Raw genomic sequence first — 24,950 nt, forward strand, 5'->3', positions numbered from 1 at the left:
AAAAATGATTAAATTGGCCCGTTGGGAGGCTAGAGAGAGGTCGAACATTTTTAGCAAAAGTTTCATGCACGCCTTTAGGGAGACGACCCCTTAATTCATGCATCACTTTGACCTGTACCGCCAGTTTTGAGTAGGACATTTCGCAAAACCTTCGTAAGCAATATAAGGATATCAAGCAAGTTTTGAATTAATTTACGAAATGTGTTCCCTTTCGGTGCTCTAACGGATGCAGTTCGCAGAACTGTGATAGCTTTTCTGCTGCGAAGGTAGGCATTTGTGCTTCAATTTTTCGAAACATACGAACTTTTTGGGGATTTTTGTTGAAAGATATTAATGGCCTAAAAAACAATTTTGCTTCCTAATGTCACTATAATCTAACTTCCTATCTAAAAGGCAACAAATTTCATCCGAATCACTCTAGGGGTTGTATCGGCAAAGTACTTCTGTATTTTACATCTATTTCAATAGGTGCCATCGGAGTTTGCCTCTAGCTAAAGCCTCCTCCTAAATCCCAGTCAGCATATCAACTATGCCTGTTTGCACTCTACTCAATATTACTGTCTTCCTGTCTGTTTTGATTACGCTTGTAATTTTCCGTGCCGCCGTTCATTAGCGTCTAAAATTTCTTTGTTATGCTACAAGTTCCAGACCCTACGTCGGAAACGGTAGAATGTACTTATTGAGATAACAGTTCATGTCATTCTAATCTTAGTTCGCTATGTTGTACATTCGTTGCGCGCAAACATGAGATTGTGATTGAACACGGGGACAAGCTGCGTTTGTTGGAGCCTGCATAATCCACGTAGTGGCGAGTGTGGGTATTGGTCAGCCCACTAATATACACCAGCTAAAGAACCTTTTCATCCTACAACCAATATTTGCATGAAAGAGCATGCTTCGCATGAAATACACTGTTGCTTTTCGGAAAGGCTGCTGAGCGAGATGGCGCAGCTAGTTTTTCCTTAGGTGGATGTTAACAATTTACCGTGTGGCTTAACGAATAATTGCTCGGTTTTAGTGCAGGTTATTATCACTATCTATGCTTGGTCGGGTCCTCCTGCAATCCATCATGTTTGCATCACTAAGGTTTGTGTGCTGTGTTCTATAGTTATATATTGCTCGTTTTCTTTGTGGTAAATAGTAATAGCCGTTAGTTTCAGCCTGACATTACTATTTAGCTTACTGATCCTCTGCACGCGCATGATCGTGCGCAGTTTATTTTAAATTCTAATGACAGCCCAGAATGCCTTGACGCTTCAATTATGCCTCTCTTCTGCAATGTTCTGTGCACTATAGCTCAAGTTGATTGACATGTAACTTCGTATTCAGCTAAACAGTATTAAATGTTTAAAAATCTTTAAAAATAATAGGTCAGTTTATTTTTTTTACGTCAATACTGTTCTACGTCTCAAAACATCTAAATGCTTTGTACTCACTTATCTGGATGCAGTCTTCTTTTAATATTCTTGAAAAATTTTATGATACGTGCATTGAGACAGCCGAACATACACCTGATACAGTAGGACATAAACTTGTTGCCTCTCCCAAATATGATGGTGGACGCCAGGCGTTGACCTCTTCGTTGGCGTGAATTAACGACAGCCCGTCGAGCAAAAATGAATCATTGAGTCCCTGACTGGACATAATGAGAGCGAAACGAGCCATTGACGCTCTTTTAAAATTTTTGATTAACGCAGGCCTAGATTCAACTTCTTCAATAGGTATTGCCATTGTGCGATTAAAAGACAGGAACAAAGAAGACACACAGTGCCCTGTGTGTCCTTGTCTGCCTTATTTTGTCCTGTCTTTTATTTGCACTACAGGAATAGCTATTAAAGGTGCGTTACTAACAAGCCCCCAATGCAGCCCTCGTGATCCTAGATTCAAGCCTCTGAACGGGCCCTTCGGACAAAAACGTGCATATCGTCATATCTACGCTGTCTATCCTCAGCATCATTTCTCATTCCCTTCTTTTTTCTCCTCTTCCCCTTCCCTTCGACGGCAGTAGCAGGCTAGAGGACTATTCTCAGGCCATGACCTCGCTGCGTTTTCTCAATTAATTATCCTTTCTCCCGAAAAGTGAAATGTGACTCAAAATTTTCTTTATTCCCTCGCCCCCGCTTTTCTTCACATCTGCACACTCACTCTTTTCTTGTCGTTCTCGTCGTTGATCTCCGTCTCGTAGTTCCATTCGGCAACGTTATCGTTGTAGCAAATGTCGTTCAATATGGCGTCGACCTCACCGAGATATGCTTTTGCTCGGTCTTCGTCTTGCACGGTGCCTTCGGCCGGTTGCCTCGGAGAACAACGTGCGACTGTGTATCGCTCAAGAAGCAGTAGCACGCCGAGCGTGAAACTGGCCGTTTGCATACTGCCTCAGGTCCAAGCGTCCTGTGAACCAAAGTGTGTCGAACGAAGTCAGTTTTCATCTGATTAGCGTTCTTCGGTAACTTTGCCCACATTGCGGTATGCCTCCAACCACTTCCATCCATTTACCCAAAATGTCTACTAGCTTGGGCCACCAGGGTTGTGCTGGTTACTGTCTTGTAAAGTAGACAACATGGGCCTCTGGGTACGCGCCCGAATAGACTACTTGCTGCTGGGTGGCAGCTTCCTAACATGCAGCCAGCAGCAAGTTAGACAACTTTGCGACTGTGTATACATGTACAGAAGAATAAAGGATAGCCCGTCGAGCTCTTTAATTAACTATCTTCACTTGTTCATATGCCAGCTTTGTCTCTGTCTCATTACTTTCATCAGCATAACGATCAGAATGATCATCATAGCATATAAAACACACCATTCCCCATCCTATGAAATATTTCTAATCGTATTATGTCGCCATTCGCCTCAAAATGATGGACGTGGCGCCAATGTTTGCTGAACGAGTTGAAGCGGTGTTGCTCAGCGTATTTTCCGATCTCTCACTGGCAATTTTTTGTCACCACAAGGTACAAAAAAATGACACAAGTAGAACATGGAACGCATGTGCAGGAGTATGATAATGAAATATTGATAAACTGAAAGGCGGGGCCAGCCATATAAAAAAGGATGTGCCACTCGAGCGCACGCATAGCGATGACTCGATGGCGCAGTATCTTTTTTGTTTTGATATGAAATGCCAGAAGATATCGATTCACGAGGCTAACTCCCCGAGACAACTCAGTGCTAAGTATGGACAGCTGGGCTAGTTGGTTGTGGTTAGCATTATGAAACATCGTTCCAGCGTACAAATGAACAAGGACGAGAAGAGAAAGACAACACGAACGCCAGATTTCAGTTGAAATCTGGCGTTCGTGTTGTCTTTCTCTTCTCGTCCTTGTTCTTCTCGTCCTTTCTCTTCTCGTCCTTGTTCATTTGTGCGCTGGAACGATGTTTCATACAACTCAGTGGCCGTATGAATGACGTAGTAGAGGAAGCCTCCAGGTTAACTTCAATCGTATGGGAGTGTACAACTGAACTTGAGTGCACGACTGTTCTTCCATTCCATCCCCTCGGAATCCTGGAATCAGTGGAATCAGTTTTCCATCCCGGAACCGAATTCCTCCAGCCTCGGGCTGAGCAGCAGTAGGTCATCGCCACTGAGTCACCATGTCGGGTGAAACTCCGATTATTGAGGCAAATCAATTTTTATTTATTTATTTATTTATTTATTTATTTATTTATTTATTTATTTATTTATTTATTTATTTATTTTCTTACTTGCAGTGCCCAATGGTGGGCATTAAAGCAGGGGGGGGGGGGAAGGACAATGTACCTGTACAATACGGTATGTATCATGATATTACGCGCAAAGTTAGCATATCACAAACCATGAATGGAGAAAGACAGTCACACTGGCCTATCAAAAGTAAACAGTGTTATCTGCAGCAAGCAAATAAACAATAAATTCCCAAATAGAAATGGCATTGCTGTGATAATTTCATAGGGCAATTCATTTCACTCGCGCACTGTATTGTCAGTTCTGCGAAAATGCGCAAGATGGGGGAAAATTTATGAAAGAAAAAAAAAGTGGCAACCCACCTAAAGACAGCCATGCCGTTCTGCCAACGCTAAATAGCTGGCTGTGGCGTATATAGAGGCTTCCATCTTAATTGATACTCGACGACTTGATATAAGTACATGCGTTGAATGACCTCCAATATACTTGTATGCCTATAAAAAATGATTGATTCCTCTTCAAAGTGCGGGGAAGAATACGAAAGATGTCAAGTATGAAAGGCCTCAGAGTAATGGCATCACAACCTACTACGGGGGATGGACCAAGTTGCTGTAGTGATAGTGCTCGTCCTTGTCTTTCTTGTGCCGGTCTGCTCGCTTTAGTTTTCTTTTTTGGCGCTCAATTCACTTTAATAACGATGCTTAACCCGCTCAAAAAGGAACAGACTAGAGATGTCTTATCGTCGTCACCAGCATCGTCTGCTGCAAGATATTCGGGCACTGATTTCGGAATGTTTATCACTCGTGGGAGCTTTCTGCCATTAGCTGACTGCCTTCGCTAATATTATCTACGGCACCACGACAGGCGCATACTCTCGCGAACAGATAATGCTTGCTAATAGGAGCCCTGCTTATTACCTTACGTTGCCCTTCTAAAGTATGCTGAGGATTGCGCGGCGTAAATGAAAAACGCAGCGATGTTTCGTCATTGATACAATGTAGTATATGATCCAATTTCAGGCATACCAAAATTATTTTTGCCCGAACATTCTATCAGAGGTGCAATGCGAAATTTTTTTGCAAACATTGGCTGGAGTTCAAGTTGCTATGCACATTGTATTGTCAACTGAAGTTACCTTTACAACATACCCCACAGAAAAATCCGTATTTAATAAGATATACAAGACCAAGTTCTTCGTATAGGATATTGTTATGAAGGCGCGTACTGATAATAATCAGTGTAGTTTCACGACGGTAAATTTCAGCATCCTGTACGAATTACGACCACTATACCTTTTTTTGGTAGCGTAACTTAGGGAGCTTCTTTTTTTCTTTGGGAGGGGGGAGAGGACGCGGAAAATACACTAAAATTACCTTATCAAATTTTACATAAAGTTACGACCATTAGGCTTTTTTTTTTCGCACTATCGCTACACTACTAAGAAGTTTCATTTATGTCACTTTACTTCAGTTATAGACCAGCGTATCCATTGCATGGCATGTTCAACATTTCCCAGACAGCTACTTTGCTGTTTCAAACTTTAATAACCCTGATCAGGAAAGAAAAGGTCAAGAGCAATTATAATTGACACTGGTATGAAATGTAAGGCGTTGCGTATACTTACCTACGCAGCTGACCAGTTGCGTGGGGTCGAGGAGACTTTCAGGACGACATACGGATATGCGCCGTGAGTGGGGATATAGCGAAGGCTCCGCGCGTTACTCGTGGAGGCACCTGCTGCCGTATGCGACCGGCAGGCCACTGCGGCGTGAGTTTACGACCATACCCAATCCCGCGTGACCACCTCCTTCCCACGAAACGTTCTCGTATGGCTCCTTTATTGCGCACTCTGCGTCGGACCGTTTAAGCGCGAAACCCACAAACTCCGCGCGTTGCTGGTTGCGTTTACGATAACAAAAGTGTGATATGGTTCATGCATCCACCGACTGGGACGCCGAAGAGAGGCACTGACGAAGCGCGTTGTCGTAACCTGGGGAGATATTCCGTAAGAGCCCACCTAGTGGACGTGCCCATTTCGTCTGCTACTGAAGTGCTGACGATGCTGAAGTGCTACTGAAGTGCTGGGCTGGGCGCCTCGTTGCTGCGGACGCGCAGCCCAGCCCAGCTAATCAGAACTTCAACAGCAGACGAAATGGACATGTCCACCCGGTGGACTCTTACAGAATACCTCCTCTGGTGTCATGCCATGGGATTGTGCGAGAAGTTATTCGACTTTTCACTTGTCCTTCCTTCCACGCCGTCAGCCGACGCCCTGAGGCGCGATCCCCAGGGCCGGATTAAGAAAAATGGCGGCGCTGGGCTAATGCGCATGCAGGTCCCCTTTCCCTATACTGCCCCCCCCCTGTCACCTGCGACGCTACTGAAAATATACCATGCTTCATTTTAATTCCACCAAATTAAATAGAACAAAGTGCGATCAACGGGATTATTATTATTGTTATTATTACACGCAAAACAACAAAACTTGCTTGAAACGCCTGCTGTTGTAAACACCAACACATACGTTCATTTTGTGATTAATCTGCATTCTGTTTTCAGCAAAAGCTAGGCTTTGAGGAAAATTTTAGTGCACTCAAGAGAACAAGAGCGTAGAAAAGACAACACAGCTCAGATGTCGGTCCTTCTGAGGCTAGGCTTTGTTTGCATCACTAAGTTTAATCCCGTGAGGAGACGCATGGTCGCATCCAAAACATTCTTTATAAAATTCAAGCATCAGACTGCAGTAATCGTTATACACGTTACTCCATAAATATGCAATAGATATATACAATACTTAAGGCAACACAAACACCACAAAATGCCCTAGAATACAGATGAAAGTTACCAGCTGTAATTACAAAACATTATTTGAAAATATTTTCATTAAAGGTAGGACAAGCAAGGACCACACCAAATAAACGTAGCGCTATCAAAAACAACAAAAAAAACAGTTCTTTATAAGCATGCTAAATATCACAAGAAGAATAAAGAAGAGATGAACAACGAAAATTTCCATATCTTGGATTACATTACTCAGCGTTTCATTGGCAACGTGGAGGTTGGAAGGCTAGACAACGAACTTATTGGAACTACTAATGCATAGCGCAAACAGTCCTCTTTTAAAATGGCATCTTTCACGCCTTCGCTATGGCGAAATCAGATATAGTCTGTTCGAAGGATAGATCGCGAAGAAGGACATGATATTCAATGACATGATTCAATGTTCATCATAGCAAGCGAGTTCACCTTGTCGTCAAGGAGGCTCGAATCAAGGCGATTTTTTATCAGCGACAACATTGAAAACGATCGTTCGGTCTCACAGTTTGCCACGGGTATGCTTAAGTACATTCGCAAAGCAATAGAAAGATTCGGAAACACATCAATAAGCTTTCTTTCATGCAACAACATCATTATTCCCGGGGGACTTGTGTCCTGGCACACAGAGTTGTGCAGAAAGTTCGCAAACTGAGCGATTGCAGCGGAAAATGCTGGCTCCAAATCATTTTTGAACGTTTTCACCAAGATCTCAGCTTGCTGTGCCAGTGAGGCCTCGCCCCCAACTTCTGTCAGCAATTTTAAGAATCCGAACCTTTCACAGAGTTCAGTGTAGGCAGCCTTCGCACTCGCAAAACAGAGCCTAGACCGTCAAGTACAACATGGTAGGTCTCTACGATAAACTTTTTTCTACTTTGTAGCGCACTATCGCTTTTTCCGTCCGGGTGCTTGCTCAAAACCATGCGTTTGCCCTCATCCTGATAACATTTATTGGTACTTAGCGTGCGTGCTCTCTCCTCGAAGGAATCAAAGAGGGGTCGCAAAGAATTAACAAAGCCTTCTAGAGAGCTCAGCAGGTCTACAGCAGTTGAAATGTCTAGGCCTGGTTTCTGAAGTGCTACATTCGTTTTGTCAAGGCGCTCCAAGATTTCACTGTCTCTAGTTCTGCCATTTTCTCGAAGAGAGAGTGCGCTTCGTTCCTAGTGTCACCGTTTTCTTCCTCGTTCTTTGATATAGCTTCAAGGCAACACAAGACTGCATTGAAATTTTTCAGTATGACCCCACATGATTCAGCGTGTCTTGACCACCTGGTCTCAGCGAGACTTTTCAAAACAAGCTGCTGGCCAGTTCCGCCCATGCTGTCCAAAGGAAATCTCCATCGCTTAGGTGAGGCAGCAAAGAACAGATACAGTCTCTGAATTACAGTGAAAAATTTGACTGTCTCAAGGCAACTGTCAACGCTACACGTGCCAACTAAGTTCAGTGAATGACCAGCACACGGGACGTAGACTGCCAATTCGTTCAGGTGTTTGATTTGAGCTTGCAGTCCTTTGTATTTTCCTGACATATTACTCGCATTATCATAAGCTTGGCCCCTACAATCATCAAATGAGATGCCATTGGTCGTCAAGAGGGACATCACGGTATCGAAAAGATACAAGCCGATATGCGATTCAATTGGAACAAATCCAAGAAAACGTTCGTACACTTTCCCATTTATATAGTATCGTAAAACAACTGACAGCTGATCAACGTGAGTAAGGTCTGGAGTGGAATCAACAATTAAAGATAAGTATTTTGCGCCTTTCACTTCATCAACGAGACGTTCCTTGACAGCCTTTGCCATATGCTCGATAAATTCATCACAAATGGTTTTTGACAGATACGATGGGTGACCTTTTCCTTTGTTCCCGTAGCGTTTGATGTGCTCCTCTAGAAAGGGATCAAACTTGGCAATGGCCTCAAGCCCTCCCATATAGTTGCCGTTTCTCGGTGAACCAAAAATATCCTCACTGTCCCTAAAGGCTAGGTTGCGCTCAGCTAGAAGCTTAACTACAACGACTACGCGCTTCAACACCTCTGTCCAGTAAGCAGTCTCAGTGACAAGATGCTTAACCAGCTCCTTGTCAACTATGCTGCTCGAGTTAGAGCGGGCGAGCCATGCTGCCACGTAGTTCCGGTGCTCGACGCTATTTTCATGTGCGCAAACCCTTTCTTCTGCTCTTTTCCAATCAGAAAAGCCGTGCGCGGTGAAAGCACTGGGGTTGCTTGAAATCGAAAATAGTTTACACATGAAACCGTAAACGGAACCTCTGGAATCCGAGTACATTACCCATTGTCGCTCGTACGCCTCCATATTTACAGCCTTTCGTACGAAAAGATGAGGTGACATATAGCGTTTCTATTTTGTATTGCCTTTCGGAAGATGGAAAATTTTCTGCCCGATTTCGAAAATGCAATGGCCCTTTTTTAAGGCATACACTCCGAAAGCTGTCAGTAATAACGTCCAGCCAGTTAGCAGGGTCACTTCGGAGACTCTCGCAACGTATTTCTTGCTGCGGGTGTGTCTGTACTTCTTCGTTACCGCAACGAGAAGCCGTCTCATTCATCCTCTCGAGGCACACTTTGTGGGTGGGAACATGACTATTTGAAGCCAAACTAACAGGAAACAAGTGAGTCGGTTCTTGGAGTGTTGTTTCTTGGCGCTCGTCAGTAGAGGGAGGCTCATCGGGCAGGTTTGGCACCTGTTGATCAGCAGTAGTAGGAATCGGGCGTGGCGGACCGGATGCCTGGAGCTCTGCGGCAGGGGCCCGGCAGAGTAGCATAGACGTTGCTGACTCAGGAACAGGACAGGCCTCGGTTAGCGTCGGTTGCTCACAAATATGGCTGAACGAGGTTGGCACCGTTTTCACAGGATCCAGACAATCAAGATGAGTCAAGTCTTGCTTCTTGCCAGGAAACCGTGGTGATGGAGTTGGTAAGTCCTCCACAGAAGCACAGTCGGTACTATTGGGAGTTTGACACGGACTCTGTTAGAGCGATCACACTGCTCCGCGGAAGCTGCATTCAGTAGGTACTTTGTCATCTTTGGTAGCTTTTTTCATGCTCTTCTCTAACTTCGCCTTTCGTTTAGACGCACCACTTTGATGCTTCCGACCGAGCATTTTCGCATGAATGGATGCTAATTGTTCATCGGGCACTTCGTCAGTCCGACACGACCGCAGGTGTCCAACGGTGGCTGTCCCGTTGACTGGCGCACGCTGCCTGGATGGTCCGTGGCTGGCCGAGAGTGGTGCGTCCCCGGGGAGCTCCTCAGCGGGCGGGCTTATGCAAGCTTAACCGGCGGCTCGGTGCTGAATCGCAGCCCGCGATCAACTTCCTTTATAGACGCGCTTCGCGTCTGTCTGTTACTAGCGCCAAAGCAGGCGTTCACATACGCATAGCGTTCCTTGTACAAATTCCCTCCTTCTCCGTATGAACTCACTCCTCCCGTCCCAGTCTCGTCTTCGCATTGGCTAGGAGCAATCGTCTGTTCTGGAAGGTTCTCGATTTTTCTTTCGCCCCGTCAACTCCGAGCGCGAGAACGAAGGGGAGAGGTCGACTCCTAGCGCGGGCGAAGTTACGCGCCCTCCGTCGCCTCTGAGTCATCTTTTTCTACTTCTTTTTCGAAAGTTCGGCGGCCAGTCTGACCTACTTTTTCCGTCGAGCGCTCGCCAGGGTACGCAGCCACTAGGCAGGAATGGGCCCTGGAGACAGGCCTTTGTGTCCTGCTCTCCAATTTCCCCCTTCACTCTTCCACAACTCTAGCCCGAACAGTGAACATTCCATTCCCCACGGCACGCGCACAAAAGCACGTGTGACGTCTTCTTTCCTTTCCTGCCTAGACTCTGCCATCAGACTCATCATCATCTGCTATCGGACTCATCCTCCCCCGCCTAAATTACCATCACGGTAAAGAATAGTCAAATAGGAGGCACTGCTGGGTACTGCATCACATCTTTTCTATAAGAAGGACAGCGGCGGAACTATTTGAGAGGTGGAACGTGGCGTGGTGGTGACGAGGGGCAAGGGAAATTTCGGTCCTCATCCCAGATTACATGTTTTAGGTGTTTCCCCCTTGCCCCTCCTCTCCAGACAGCACTGGACAGACGGACTGACAGAAAACCACGAAAACTCTTCCAAGAAAACGTACCTCTCTTCGTAAGAAAGAGGGCCCCACCGGGTGGTGCGGGATTCCTGTTTTTGCAGCTCGACAAGCTCTCCCCAAATGATCAGGCTAAACGCATGATGTTACGTTAGGCGGGGGGCCCTGTCTGCTCGTTCTGCTTTTCTCGCTTCATACATGTCGCTCGAAGTTCCGTTGCCCATGGTTCCATATACTAAGCAGGTTAGAATAAATGGGCCCCTTCTCCTGCTGTCCGTGGTGACGCCCTGGGCTACCCCCTTAGACCCCCCCCCCCTTAATCCAGCGCTGGCGATCCCTTTTGTTGTACGGCGGTGCCGACGCCCTGGCCACGGTCGACGACATAACAATTGGCGACGAGGTAAAACAAGAACTTCTACTGCTGCGGCCACTGCTTCCGAACTTTACCACTACTACAATACTGCTCCTTCGGATTATGCGTCTGCAATGGGTGCCAGGTACTGCTGCTGCTGAGACACATCCCTGTTCTACTTCTACTACTGCTGCTGCGACGTGTCCATGTTGCTGCCCATACTGACTATGTGGAGCCCCCTGCTATATACTGCTGCGATGGCTTACGCTGCAGACTTCAGATACTACTACGGAAACGCATCCCTGCTTTCTGCGACCACGTCTTAGGACTTAGAACGGCTCAGACGCTACCCGGGCGCTAACCCTACTTTGAACGCTACTGCGGCGACGCGCCCACTACATCCACGTAACCCAGTTATGCCTCCTCTGCTGAGACACTGCAGCTGATACCCGGCCGTGTCGTTTGTATACTATTGTTTCGGACCACGGACGCTGGACGCTACAACGCATTTCATCAATGCTGATGTGGACTCATACGCTGCCAAGGCACAGACCGCTCCGACCACCAAGGTCTAGGACATACCTCAGAGTTTTTACCTCAGAGCCCCAAGTTCGAGCTACAACCATGATTTCCGCAATTCATCATCATCATAATCATCATCATCACCATCAGCCTGGTTACACCCACTGCAAGGCAATGGCCTCTCCCATACTTCTCCAACTACCCCGGTCATGTACTAATTGTGGCCATGTTGTCCCTGCAAACTTCTTAATCTCATTCGTCCACCTAACTTTCTGCAGCCCCCTCATACGCTTCCCTTCCCTGGGTATCCAGTCCGTAACCCTTAATGTCCATCGGTTATCTTCCCTCCTCATTACATGTCCTGCCCATGCCCCCATTTCTTTTTCTTGATTTCAACTACGATGTCATTAACTCGCGTTTGTTCCCTCACCCAATCTGCTCATTTCTTATCCCTTAACGTTACATCTGTAATATGTGGATTTATTACGAAACACTAGGCACAGTCTAGTTGCACCGGCAGTACACAACGCTGATCGCGCGCACAACAGCACAAGAGCCGTCTTCTTTGTCCTCCTCTTCACTACAATGGCCCCCAGGAGAGAAGAGGAGCCATCCTGGCGACTGACGGCGTAGGTAGGATGAGGGGGTCGTAGTACGGCTTAAGTCGGTTGACATGAACCGGGTCACGCCCGCGATGCCTAAGGTCGGGTGATGGTGTCACAGGTTCTACAACGTAGGTGACGATGGAGGTACGGTCTATGACGCGGTAGGGGCCATCATAGCGTGCAAGAACTTTAGTTGAAAGGCCAGGGCTATGAGGTGGGACCCACAACCAAACAAGGGAACCAGTCGGAAAAAGTGGTGTAAGCGCGCCAGTGTCATGCCGCAGCTTTTGACGACCTTGAGCAGCGGTCGTAAGGGTTCGCGCGAGCAGCCTGCAGTCCTCGGCGTATTTGGCGGCTTCAGACAGAGGCGTGCATTCGGAAGCGTCGGTTCGGTATGGTAGCAGTGTGTCCATAGTACACGAGGGCTCTCGTTCATATAGCGGAAGAAAAGGACCAAAAGCCAGTGGTAGCTTGTGTGGCCGTATTATAGGCATACGTGACGAACGGCAAAACAGTGTCCCAGTTACTGTGGTTCGAGGCGACGTGCATAGTAAACATGTCACCGAGTGTGCGGTTGAACCTGTCTGTCCAGCCGTTCGTTTGCAGGTGGTAAGCTATAGACTTGCGGTGAACGATGCTGCATGTAGCGAGAAGGGCTTGGATCACTTCGGACAAGAAGACACGTCCCCTGTCGCTGAGCAATTCGCGTGGTGCGCCATGTCGAAGCACGAAGTTCCGCAAGATGAAAAACGCAACTTCGCGCGCAGAGGCTGCCGGGAGTGCGGCAGTCTCGGCGTAGCGCGTCAAGTGGTCGACACCTACAATTATCCAACGGTTACTAGAGGAGCTGCAGGGAAGTGGCCCGTATAGCTCTATGCGGACGCGGTCGAAGGGCGGAGACGGGCAGGGCAGCGACTGTAGCTCAGCAGGAGGGCGTTGTGGAATTTTACGTCGTTGGCGCGGCGTGCAAGCGCGTACATACTGGCGGACGAAGTGACACATGCCGTGCCAGTAGAAACGCTGCCTTAGCTGAGTATACGTTTTCAGAACGCCGGCGTGACTATTATGAGCCGTAGCATAAAAATGAGCGCATATGTGAGAACGCATGTGTCGTGGTATCACGAGGAGCCATTTGCGACCATCAGGCAAATAATTTCTGCGGTAAAGGACGTTGTCGCGTACCGTAAAGTGAGCGGCTTGGCGACGAAGTGTTCGAGTAGACGCTGTGGCGGATGTGTCGTTGAGGAAATTCAGCATAGCTGAAAGCAGGGGATCCTTACGCTGCTCGTCCGGCATATCACCGACGTTGAAGGCTGACATGGATGCGAAACCCGCCGTGGTTGCTCAGTGGCTATGGTGTTGGGCTGCTGAGCACGAGGTCGCGGGATCGAATCCCGGCCACGGCGGCCGCATTTCGATGGGGGCGAAATGCGAAAACACCCGTGTGCTTAGATTTAGGTGCATGTTAAAGAACCCCAGGTGGTCAAAATTTCCGGAGTCCTCCACTACGGCGTGCCTCATAATCAGAAAGTGGTTTTGGCACGTAAAACCCCAAATATTATTATTATTATGACATGGATGCGAAGAGCGGAGACACTGAAGCCACATCAGAAGGTAACGGTGATCGCGAAAGCGCATCGGCGTCAGAGTGCTTTGTTCCCGATCGGTAGACAACACGGATGTCATATTCTTGTAAGCGAAGTGCCCATCGGCCTAGGTGACCTGATGGATCCTTCAACGAGGACAGCCAGCAAAGGGAATGGGGGTCGGTAACAATGTCAAAAGGGGCGACCATATAGGTATGGACGAACTTTGACGAGAGCCCAAATAATAACCAAGCGCTCCTTTTCTGTTACAGAGTAGTTGGCTTCTGCCTTCTTTAAAGTCCGGCTAGCATACGCCACGACGTACTCGTCATAGCCATCTTTCCGTTGTGCGAGGAATGCACCAAGTCCGATGCCGCTGGCGTCCGCGTGTACCTCTGTAGGCGCTGTGGGACCGTAGTGTCGAAGAATCAGTGGCGAAGTGAGCAGTCGACGTAGTCGATTGAAGGCTTCATCACAGGAAGTTCACCACGTGTAGATGCCGTTGGTAACGGTAAGCAAATTCGTCAGGGATGCGATGATAGTTGCAAAATTGCGCACAAAGCGCCCAATGTAGGAGCAGAGCCCTATAAAGCTGCGGAGTTCCTTAAGAGTAGTGGTCATCGCAAACTCTGCGACCGCGCAAAGCTTGGTTGGGTCAGGAAGTACACCGTCCTTCGATACAATGTGTCCTAATATTGTTAACTGGCGGGCAGCAATACGGCACTTTTTGATGTTGAGTTGGACGCCAGCAGAGGTGAGGTGGGTCAGGATTTCACGCAAGCGAACGAGGTGCATCAGGAAATCCGGCGAAAACACCACGATATCGTCAAGCTAGCACAGACATGTTTTCCACTTGTAGTTACGAAGGATGGTGTCCATCATACGCTCAAAAGTAGCGGGTGCGTTGCAGAGCCCGAATGGCATTACGGTAAATTCGTACAAGCCGTCGGGCGTGATGAAAGCTGTCTTCTCACAGTCATCTTCTGTCATCGGTACTTGCCAATAGCCGGAGCGAAGATCCAAGGATGAGAAGTACTCCGCACCTTGTAAGGAGTCGAGGGCGTCATCTATCCGAGGCAGCGGATAGACATCTTTGCGAGTGATCTTATTGAGTCGACGGTAATCCACACAGAAGCGTATTGACCCGTCCTTCTTGCGCACTAATACTACAGGAGACGCCCAAGGACTGTGCGAAGGGCGAATGACGACACGGTGCAGCATATCGTCGACCTGCTCGTTAATGATCTGTCACTAGGCTGCCGACATTCGGTATGGTCGCTGGCGTAAAGGAGGATGGGAACAACTGTGGACACTCTGAGTGACGGTTGCCGTACGCCGCAGAGATGGTTGTTCACAATCAAACGACGAGCGAAAATTCTGAAGCGCGAGGACTTGGTGGCGACACGGAGGTGGAAGATTGGCGTCTACGACAGATTAAAGAACGTCCGATGACAACGATGATGATGATGACATGCACAGCACGGGAAAAGTGAGGGCGCCGAGCTCCTAACAGGCCGTGTCGTCGGAAGCGTCGAGAATGTGAAGCGGGTCAAGGGGCTGAACACGACCTAGTGATTCGCCGCGCAGTAAGGTCACAGGGTAGTGAGACGGTTTGCACACAAGCATAGAGGATAATTCAGATACAGTGGTGAAGACAGCAAACGGGAGAGGTAGGGCCTTGCGACGTAGAAAAATAGGCGATGGTGTAAAAAGTACTGTAGCGTTTGGCGCGGTAGAGCAAGAGCCGGGCACAAGCACAGACATTTCGGGTGGTATGTCCGTATCGGATACAACGGTGAGCTTGGAGGCTTTATCTTCAGAAGGATCAGGCAGCGAGGAATCGGCAAGCGGGAAAAGCGCCACTTCGGCCCGGGCACAGTCGATGATGGCACGATGGTGAGACAAGAAGTCCCAGCCGAGAATTATGTCATGTGAACATGAAGACAGCACGAAAAATTCAACAACATAGACAATGCCGTCTATGACCACCCTTGCAGTACTTTGAGCAAGCGGGGCTATATGCTGCGCAGACGCGGTGCGTAGAAGCATACCAGACAACGGCGTTGTGACCTTGTGGAGGTTACGACAAAGCTTTTCGTCGATAATAGAAACTGCAGCCCCAGTATCAATAAGCTCAATTGCGGCGGTTCCTTCGGCCAAAACATCCAATAAATTGCGTGGCGACTGTGCAGGTCTTGTAGAAGTCGCGAAGCTTGCAGTTCGTGTCTGCGGAACTGCAGCAACTAGTTTCCCTCACTACGTGACTAAGCTAGGCGGCGACGTAAGGGGGAAAGCGAGCGACGACGTGGTGATGGCGACCGATGGCTGCTGACAGGGCGTCGTGGAGGCGGCGAGAACTCTGGGTTGGGAAGCATCGTATGCCCGGTAGTATCGTCAGAATAGCCATATACAGGCGTTGCGAAAGCAGCGTTAGCAGGTGGCATGCGGCGATGGCAGAAGCGCGTGACATGGCCGGCGATACCGCAAGCGAAGCATATGGGCCGGTTGTCGCGTGTACGCCAAGACGTCTTCATTGGGCGTCGACACGGAATTGGGGGCGACGCGGGAGGAGGTGCAGCTTGAAGTCGCATTGGCGTAGGAAACACGAAAGTCGGCGGCGCAGGTCGCGCGGCGACTTCGGCATAGGTCAGAGGTGCAGCCACGGGAGGGCAGGGTTGAACTAAAGGTAAAGACCCAGAAAGTTCCTCGCGAACAGCCCGCCTAATGGGAGCAGCCAGAGATGTGTCAGGCTGGGGAGGTCGATCGTTGAGAGGCAGCATAGACAGTTGGCGCGCCACCTCCTCACGCATGAAATATTTAATCTCAACAGAGAGCGATGCTGCTGGCGTGGAGTTGGAGCGAAGCGCGAGGCCCGAGAGAGAGTCGCCAGGTACAACAGCGCTGCGCGCAAGGACCCTTTGTCGACGCAGCTCATCGAAGCTCTGGCAAAGAGTGACGACAGCAGCGACAGAAGTAGGGTTTCGCGCCAGGAGCGTTTCAAATGCGTCGTCCTCGATGCCCTTGAGGATGTGCTTCACCTTGTCTTCTTCACTTATGGTGGAATCGACGCGGACGCAAATATCCACGAAATCCTCTATGTAGCTGGTGTAAGTCTCGCCGGGCTGTTGAGCGCGCTTGCGTAGGCGCTGTTCAGCCCGGAGTTTTCGCAAGGCTGGGCGACGGAAGACTTCCGCGAATGCTGTTTTGAAAGCGGACCAGGTTTGCAGTTCTCTTTCATGACTGTGGAACCAGAGGTTCGCTACGTCAGCAAGATAGAAGATGACGGTACGTAGCTTCGTCGGGTCTTCCCACTTGTGATCACTGACGCGCTTGTAGGTAGAGAGCCAGTCTTCGACGTCAGTCTCACCTGACCCGCTAAAAACGGGAGGGTCCCGCTGCCGCTGGACGGCGCCGCACATGATAGGAGCGGCGGATGCTCCAAGCGGACTGTCGGGAGCCTCGTTCATGGTAGTGGCTGGAGCAGTTGTCAAAGTTCGGCTGCGAAGTTCCAGGATGAGGTCGTGGAGCGCAGCACCTTCCACCAAATGTAATATGGGGATTTATTACGAGACACAAGGCACAGTCTAGTTGTACCGGCAGTACACAACGCTGATCGCACGCACAGCAGCACGAGAGCCGTCTTCTTCGTCCTACTCTTCACTACACACCGATCGTTCTTCTTTGCATAGGTCGTCGCGTTGTCCTCAATTTCTGTAGAACCCTTTTCGTAAGCCTCCCGGTTTCTGCCCCGTACGTGAGTACTGGTAAGGCACATCTGCTATACACTTTCCTCTTGAGGGATAATGGTAACCTGCTGTTCATGATCTGAGAATGCCTGCCAAACGCGCCTCAGGTCATTCTTATTCTTCTGATTATTTCAGTCTCATGATCCCGATCCGCGGTCCTGTCCTAAGTATATGCATTCCCTTACCACTTCCAGTGCCTCGCTACCTATCGTAAACTGCTGTTCTCTTCTGAGACTGTTAAACATCAGTTTTCTGCAGATTAATTTTTAGACCCACCCTTCCGATTTGCCTCTCCAGGTCAGTGAGCATGTATTGCAGTTGGTCCCCTGAGTTACTAGGCAAGGCGATATCATCAGCGAATCGCAAGTTACTAAGGTATTCTCCACTAAGTCTTATCCCTAATTCTTCCCAATCCAGGTCTCTGAATACCTCCTGTAAACACGCTGTGAATAGCATTGGAGAGATCGTATCTTGACGCCTTTCTTTATTGGGATTTTGTTGCTTTCCTTATGGAGGACTACGGTGGCTGTGGAGCCGCTGTAGATATCTTTCAGTATTTTTACATACGGCTCGTCTACACCCTGATTCCGTAATGCCTCCATGACTGCTGAGGTTTCGACTGAATCAAACGCTTTCTCGTAATCAATGAAAGCTATATCTAAGGGTTAGTTATATTCCACACATTTCTCTATCCCCTTATTGATAGTGTGAATATGGTCTATTGTTGAGTAGCCTTTACGGAATCCTACCTGATCCTTTGGTTGACGGACGTCTAAAATGTTCCTGATTCTATTTGCAATTACCTTAATAAATACTTTGTAGGCAACGGACAGTAAGCTGATCGGTCTATAATTTTTCAAGTCTTTGGCGTTCCCTTTCTTATGGATTAGGATTATGTTAGCGTTCTTCCAAGATTCCGGTAGGCTGGAAGTCATGAGGCATTGCGTATAGGGGGTGGCCAGTTTTTCTAGAACAATCTGCCCACCAACCTTCAACAAATCTTCTGTTACCTGATCCTCCCCAGCTGCCTTCCCCCTTTGCATAGCTCCCAAGGCTTTCTTTACTTCTTCCGGCGTTACTTGTGGGATTTCAAATTCCTTTAGACTATTCTCTCTTCCATTATCGTCGTGGGTGCCACTGGTACTGTATAAATCTCTATAGAACTCCTCAGCCACTTCAACCAGCTCATACATATTAGTAATGATATCGCCGGCTTTGTCTCTTAACGCGTACATCTGATCTTTGTGTATTCCTAGCTTCTTCTTCACTGCTTTTAGGCTTCCTCCGTTCCTGAGAGCATGTTCAATTCTATCCATATTATACTTCCTTATGTCAGCTGGCTTGTTGATTAACTTGGAAAGTTCTGCCAGTTCTATTCTAACTGTAGGGTTAGAGGCTTTCATACATTGGCGTTTCTTGATCAGATCTTTCGTCTCCTGCGATATCTCACTTATCTTACTGCAATTGGTCCCCTGAGTTACTAAGCAAGGCAATATCATCAGCGAATCGCAAGTTACTTCATTCTCCATTCTCCATTATCTTATTCTCGATTCCATTATCTTATTCTCCATTCTCCATTATCATTATCGTATTCTCCATTAACTCTTATCCCCAATTCTTCCCAATCCATCATCATCATCATCATCATCAGCCTGGTTACGCCCACTGCAGGGCAAAGGCCTCTCCCATACTTCTCCAACAACCCCGGTCATGTACTAATTGTGGCCATGCCGTCCCTGCAAACTTCTTAATCTCATCCGCCCACCTAACTTTCTGCCGCCCCCTGCTACGTTTCCCTTCCCTTGGGATCCAGTCCGTAACCCTTAATGACCATCGGTTATCTTCCCTCCTCATTACATGTCCTGCCCATGCCCATTTCTTTTTCTTGATTTCAACTAAGATGTCATTAACTCGCGTTTGTTCCCTCACCCAATCTGCTCTTTTCTTATCCCTTAACGTTACACCTATCATTCTTCTTTCCATAGCTCGTTGTGTCGTCCTCAATTTGAGTAGAACCCTTTTCGTAAGCCTCCAGGTTTCTGCCCCGTAGGTGAGTGCTGGTAAGACACAGCTATTATATACTTTTCTCTTGAGGGATAATGGCAACCCAATCCAATCCAGGTCTCTGAATACCTCCTGTAAACACGCTGTGAATAGCATTGGGGGGATCGTGCCTCCCTGTCTGACGCCTTTCTTTATTGGGATTTTATTGCTTTCTTTATGGAGGGCTACGGTGGCTGTGGAGCCGCTATAGATGCCTTTCAATATTTTTACATACGGCTCGTCTGCACCCTGATTCCGTAATGCCTCCATGACTGCTGATGTTTGACTGAATCAAATACGTTCTCGTAATCGATGAAACCTACTTATAAGGGTTGGTTATATTCCGCACCTGTAATTATTTTTGTAATTAAGTCTGTAATTACGCCGCCGCCTTTATTGCAGACGCCGGGTCCTCCGCAGAACTTAGCGAAAGCATTTGATATTTGAAGTTCTACGCATCATCTGGAAGCAAATGCACCGCCAGTCGCTCATATCATAAGCAAGACGACAAGCGTCCGCGACTCCCCGCTCGAAGCAACCCGTGAACTATATCGAGCTCTGGCACACGAAAAGAGAGAAAAAGAAAAGAGCGAGCACGCGCAAACGCGTTTTTTTTTTTCAGCGAGCATAAAAGGCAAATAAGGGGACACGACACATTCGCGCTTATCGCTGTTCGTGAATGGCCGGTGACAAACGTCAGGCCAGCAGGAAGCGACGTTGGTCCCATAGTTGGCTCACCTCAAAAAAAAAAAAAAACGCAAACTGCACAAGAAAGAAAGGCATCGGCGAAGCGGAGGCCAGAAAACACGCACATGGCTGCTCATACAGCCCTTGTCAAACTATACGGGCTACCCCTGTCGTCGTCATGTATGTCGTTCGGCGATGCGGTGAAGCTCCTTTACGCTATTTACAATTCAGACATATATGGATGGCGAGCACGGATTTCTTTCCTATTCGTTGTTTTTTCATTCCGGAGGGGCGTTGGAGCGTATTGCGTTCAATGGAATTCCCCTAAATAGCCTTAAATAGACTTTCGGTCGCAGGCAACGTAATCCGTACTACATTGAAAAAGAATGCACTGTTCCCCTTCGGCTGACATTTACTAGAGATACTAGAACAAGTATTTTGCACCAGCTCAGCATACACACTGGAGCGAAGGACTTCAGCTTCTTCTCTGGCAAACATAACGTTCAGGTCATTCTAGGATGACTTTGAACGAAAATGTGTCGTCAAGACGATAGTAGCACAATGTTACAAGGGAAATCCATATACACATTTCTCGGAAGGAATGCTTTGCAATTGAAGAATACTCTTCCTAATTCGGGGGTCATACCCGGTACGAAAGCATCTCCGAGGCGGTTGTTCTGCTTTCTGGGCGAACCCGGAGGATGGAAAATTGCTAAGCGAAGCCGAATGAGTCGACGAATTAGTCGAAGCGCAGGGACACTGAATATGGCACATCAGTTGTGCTGGAATCCGAAGTTTGTGGGTTTCATCCACAGATCGGGAATTTTCCGATGAGTGTAAAGCTCTCTTCTGACAAATTTGTATAAGGAGTTCCTCTGTATTAGCTATAGCTTCAACTGTACTGCTAAGTTAGCGATAAAATTTTCCCTTTCGTGAAATTTACTTCACCTAGAGGATTTCTGCACAATTCCTTCTAGTCTTCGCTTGTGTTTATGAATTCACACTTCTCAGCGTTCTTCATGTGTGAAATCCCTCCTGATGCTTTTTTTTTCTCCCGATCCCAAACTGCTCTCAAATGCCTCTCATCAGTATGACTGCCGAGGCCGCAGCTAAACTAATTTATAACCTTAAAACTTCAAGTGCTCCTGGACCAGATAATATTACCGCCAAGATAATGAAAGGCACAAAGCTAATAACCAACCACCACCTGCTAATTATTTTTTTGCAGTCAATTCCAAACAGTTCTCTCCATAGTGAATTGAAAATATGAAAGTTTCTATCAGTATTCAAGTACGGTAACCACGCAGGCGCTACAGGTTATCGCCGAATCTAATTATCCTTTATCACATGTAAGCTCTTGGAGCATACAATTTGTTCACACGTTGCACAACATTCTGACAGTAATTATTTTTTTTAGTAACCAGCACGGATTCCGGCCAAAATTCGTGACGGGACACGAGACGGTGGATGAAGGTATGGATGCTGTTTTGCTGTTTCTGCGTGCCGAGTAAGGTGGTAAACAAAGACGATGACCCATCGCCTAATTGTTGTTCGATAGGTCCAGGAGGTTGATTCAAACTTGTTCAAAGGGTGTATGTGGAGGAATCAGTGGATGGAGAAGGCCTGAAGGAGCGTTTGAAGGTCACTGGTGGCGTTGACATGGATCGCGGCTGACCGCGCATTGCTTTGTTGTGCAACGCATCTGTGGCCCGTAAAAGCGCTCCTGGACCGGCTTCAGCGCGCGGGCGAATCTCAGATGACCGGATTTCGCATCACCATGCATGGCACGTAGCACGTCAATTCGAAGACTTAAAGGGAAGTTGAAGAGTCTGTAGTATTCAATAAGACGCTCATATACGAATGCGGGAACCTTATAAACCATGTAGGTAAAATTTGGGGTTTTTTCTTCAATTAGGAGCGACGTAATCGTCGGTTAAAATTGCGCTGTAGCTCCGCCCCCCGTCGAATGCCGCGCGCTGCTGCTGACGCTGACGATGCGAGCGGAGACCGGAAACCGCGGTGTTGTAACGTCAATTCTCGTGTTTTGTTCCTTCGCAGCCTGCGCGACCGTGCCTGACCGTGCTTGTTTCTGCGTGCGTGCCATCGTAATCTGCTTCGATCGACCCTGCATTCCTTTGTTGGTGCGTCTGCGTGTATGTAGAGCGGTCTCACGTAGCCGACGGAATTCGCCGCCTTTACGACTTCGGTTACAAGTAGTGTGCGGATGGCGCACAGATGAAGGTCACTACACGTACTGCATGAACCGGGAAGCTTTTCACGCGTTTAAACCATCTTTGTAGATTGCCGACAGCTTTGGACAGCGCAGAAATGCCGACGATCGCACCCCCGCTTACGTTCCACAAGGAGGCATGCAGGAACACAACACTACAGTTGTTTGACCGGAAACGAGCTCACTAGATCGGCGAAAGACCGGCGAGATCACTAGATTGCTTTGCGAAAAACATACTCACCAAAGAGCATTTCCAACACGAGGAGATCCTAAGACTTCGCCTTCGTTCGCGTCGAAAGCACTGCTCGCACCAGCATCGTTTGCTTCTTCGAGAGGCCGGCTCTTCGCAATCAGCTCGTACATGTAGGGAGTAACGCCGAACTCCTCAGAAAAACGCAGTCTCTCTAAATTTCCCATTACAGCACCAAACTACCTGGCACCGCGCTTCATGTGTAGCGGCAGCGGTCGGTCACTAGAGTTGACGTCACGAGGCGCCCGACCAATCACAGGCGGAAACGAGACGCGCGAGCTGGGCGTGTCCGCTGCTGCACTTTTCGTCGAAATAAAATATTGTTACAAGCACGGGGAAAAGGGGTTTATTTAGGCGTGCGAGAGCAGGAACGGCAGGCTACGAACAACAGGAATGGCCGCTGCACAGTCTTCGTTCTCCTCTTTCTTCCTCTTCTTGATCCACGCGTCCCTTTTACGCGCTTGGACGTAACATATACCTCTCCTCGCAGACAAAGCCCACTGGGCGAGTCAACAAGCTGGTCGTGGCGTGCATGATTTCAACCGTGCTACATGCGCGACTTGTGTCCTAGCAGAACGTCTACCATTGTTCGTGAGGCGCGCGAGAGTATAGTTCACTTCGCTGACTTTGTCGATGACAACATACGGTCCATCGTAGTTTGCCAGCAGCTTTTGGCACAAACCGCGCTTCCTTGTAGGAGTCCAAAGCCAAACGAGATCACCAGGGTGATATGCAACAGGCCGATGTCGTGCGTCGTAGCGGGCTTTGGAGTTTTCTTGTGATGCCAAAGTCCGCAGACGCGCAAGTCTCCGAGCCTCTTCAGCAAGGCATAGCGTATCGGCGACCGTAGGATTGTCGTGGTGGTGAAAAGGGAGGACAGTGTCGAGCGTATACCGGGGCGGCCGAGCATATAGAAGGAAGAAGGGGCTGTAGCCGGTTGTCTCGTGCTTGGCGGTGTTGTAGGCGTAAGTAATAAACGGTAGAACTTCATCCCAATTCTTGTGATCGGACGCAACATACATGGAAAGCATATTTGTGATTGTCCGATTAGTGCGCTCAGTGAGGCCGTTCGTTTGCGGATGATACGGCGTCGAGTGCCTGAGGTGCGAGTTACATAAACGCACAAGCTCTTCCACGATATCCGCCGTGAATTGACGTCCCCGGTCGCTTATAATAACACCAGGCGGTCCATGTCTCAGAACAATAGCGTGAAGTAAGAAGAGCGATACTTCGGTGGCGGTGGCTGATGGTATAGCCGCTGTCTCGCAATAGCGCGTGAAATAGTCGGCGCAGACAATTATCCAGCGGTTCCCCTTAGATGACTTTGGAAAAGGGCCTAACAGATCAATTCCAACTTGCCGAAAGGGTGAGCTGGGAGGTGGCACAGGTTGAAGCAGACCAGATGGGGCAGTGGTTGGGCGTTTCCGACGTTGGCACTGTATGCAGCTGGCGACATACAACTCAACCGAATGTCGCATCCGGGGCCAGTAAAAGCGTTCTTGAATGCGATAAAGGGTGCGCACAGTGCCTAAGTGACCGGAGGTAGGGTCATCGTGCATAGCCTGAAGGATTGCTGGCCGGAGACGCTCCGGCACCACGAGAAGGAAGCGTGCACCCGTGCTTGAGTAGTTCCTTTTGTACAGGAGCCCGTCACGTAGACAGTAGCTGCTTGTTGCACTTGAATGGGCAGAAGTGAAGAGTGGCTCCAATTTGGTGTCTGTCCGTTGTTCTGCTTTGAACGCATCGATTTCTGGAAACGCGGATGTCACAGAAGCGACGAGATGATCAAAATCGTCTGCGTCGCAGTCCGTCGTAGTAAGCGGCATACGGGAAAGGCAGTCTGCGTCAGCGTGTTTTCGGCCACTCTTGTAGGCAACAGTGAAGTTATATTCCTGCAACCTCAAAGCCCAGCGCGCAAGGCGACCACAAGGGTCGCGAAGATTCACGAGCCAGCACAGGGAATGGTGGTCTGTGACGACTAGGAATGGGCGTCCATACAAGTACGAGCGAAATCGCTGAACTGCAAAGATTACAGCGAGGCATTCTTGCTCTGTCACCGTGTAATTTCGTTCAGGTTTGCTTAATGAGCGGCTTGCATAAGCAATCACGTGCTGACGGTCGTCATAACTTTGGACCAAGACGGCACCCAAACCGACGCCACTAGCATCTGTGTGGATTTCTGTCGGCGCAGTAGGATTGAAGTGGCGAAGGATAGGTCGGGAGGTCAGCAGGAACTTCAGCTGACGAAATGCAGACTCGCACTCGGGTGTCCACTCAAACCGTGCGTCTTTATGTAGCAGATTTGTCAGAGGATAAGCGACGTCAGCAAAACCAGGAATAAATCGGCGA

The 24,950-nt window shown here is 48.3% G+C and overlaps 2 protein-coding genes across 3 annotated transcripts in view; both read right to left on the bottom strand.

Moving 5' to 3' along the window:
* LOC142583278 (angiotensin-converting enzyme-like) overlaps nt 1-2,387 on the bottom strand; it is an 80,224-nt gene extending 77,837 nt beyond the window's left edge. For both annotated transcript variants that reach the window (XM_075693684.1, XM_075693683.1), the window contains exon 1: nt 2,146-2,387. In XM_075693684.1, coding sequence (XP_075549799.1) covers nt 2,146-2,370 — 225 coding nt within the window. In that variant the 5' untranslated portion in view covers nt 2,371-2,387. The remainder of the gene's footprint in view (nt 1-2,145) is intronic.
* LOC142583277 (angiotensin-converting enzyme-like) overlaps nt 1-24,950 on the bottom strand; it is a 246,195-nt gene that overhangs the window by 209,381 nt on the left and 11,864 nt on the right. The gene's annotated exons all lie outside the window — the stretch shown is intronic.

The sequence above is a fragment of the Dermacentor variabilis genome, chromosome 5 (assembly GCF_050947875.1).
Source record: "Dermacentor variabilis isolate Ectoservices chromosome 5, ASM5094787v1, whole genome shotgun sequence".
Classification (NCBI taxonomy): domain Eukaryota; kingdom Metazoa; phylum Arthropoda; class Arachnida; order Ixodida; family Ixodidae; genus Dermacentor; species Dermacentor variabilis.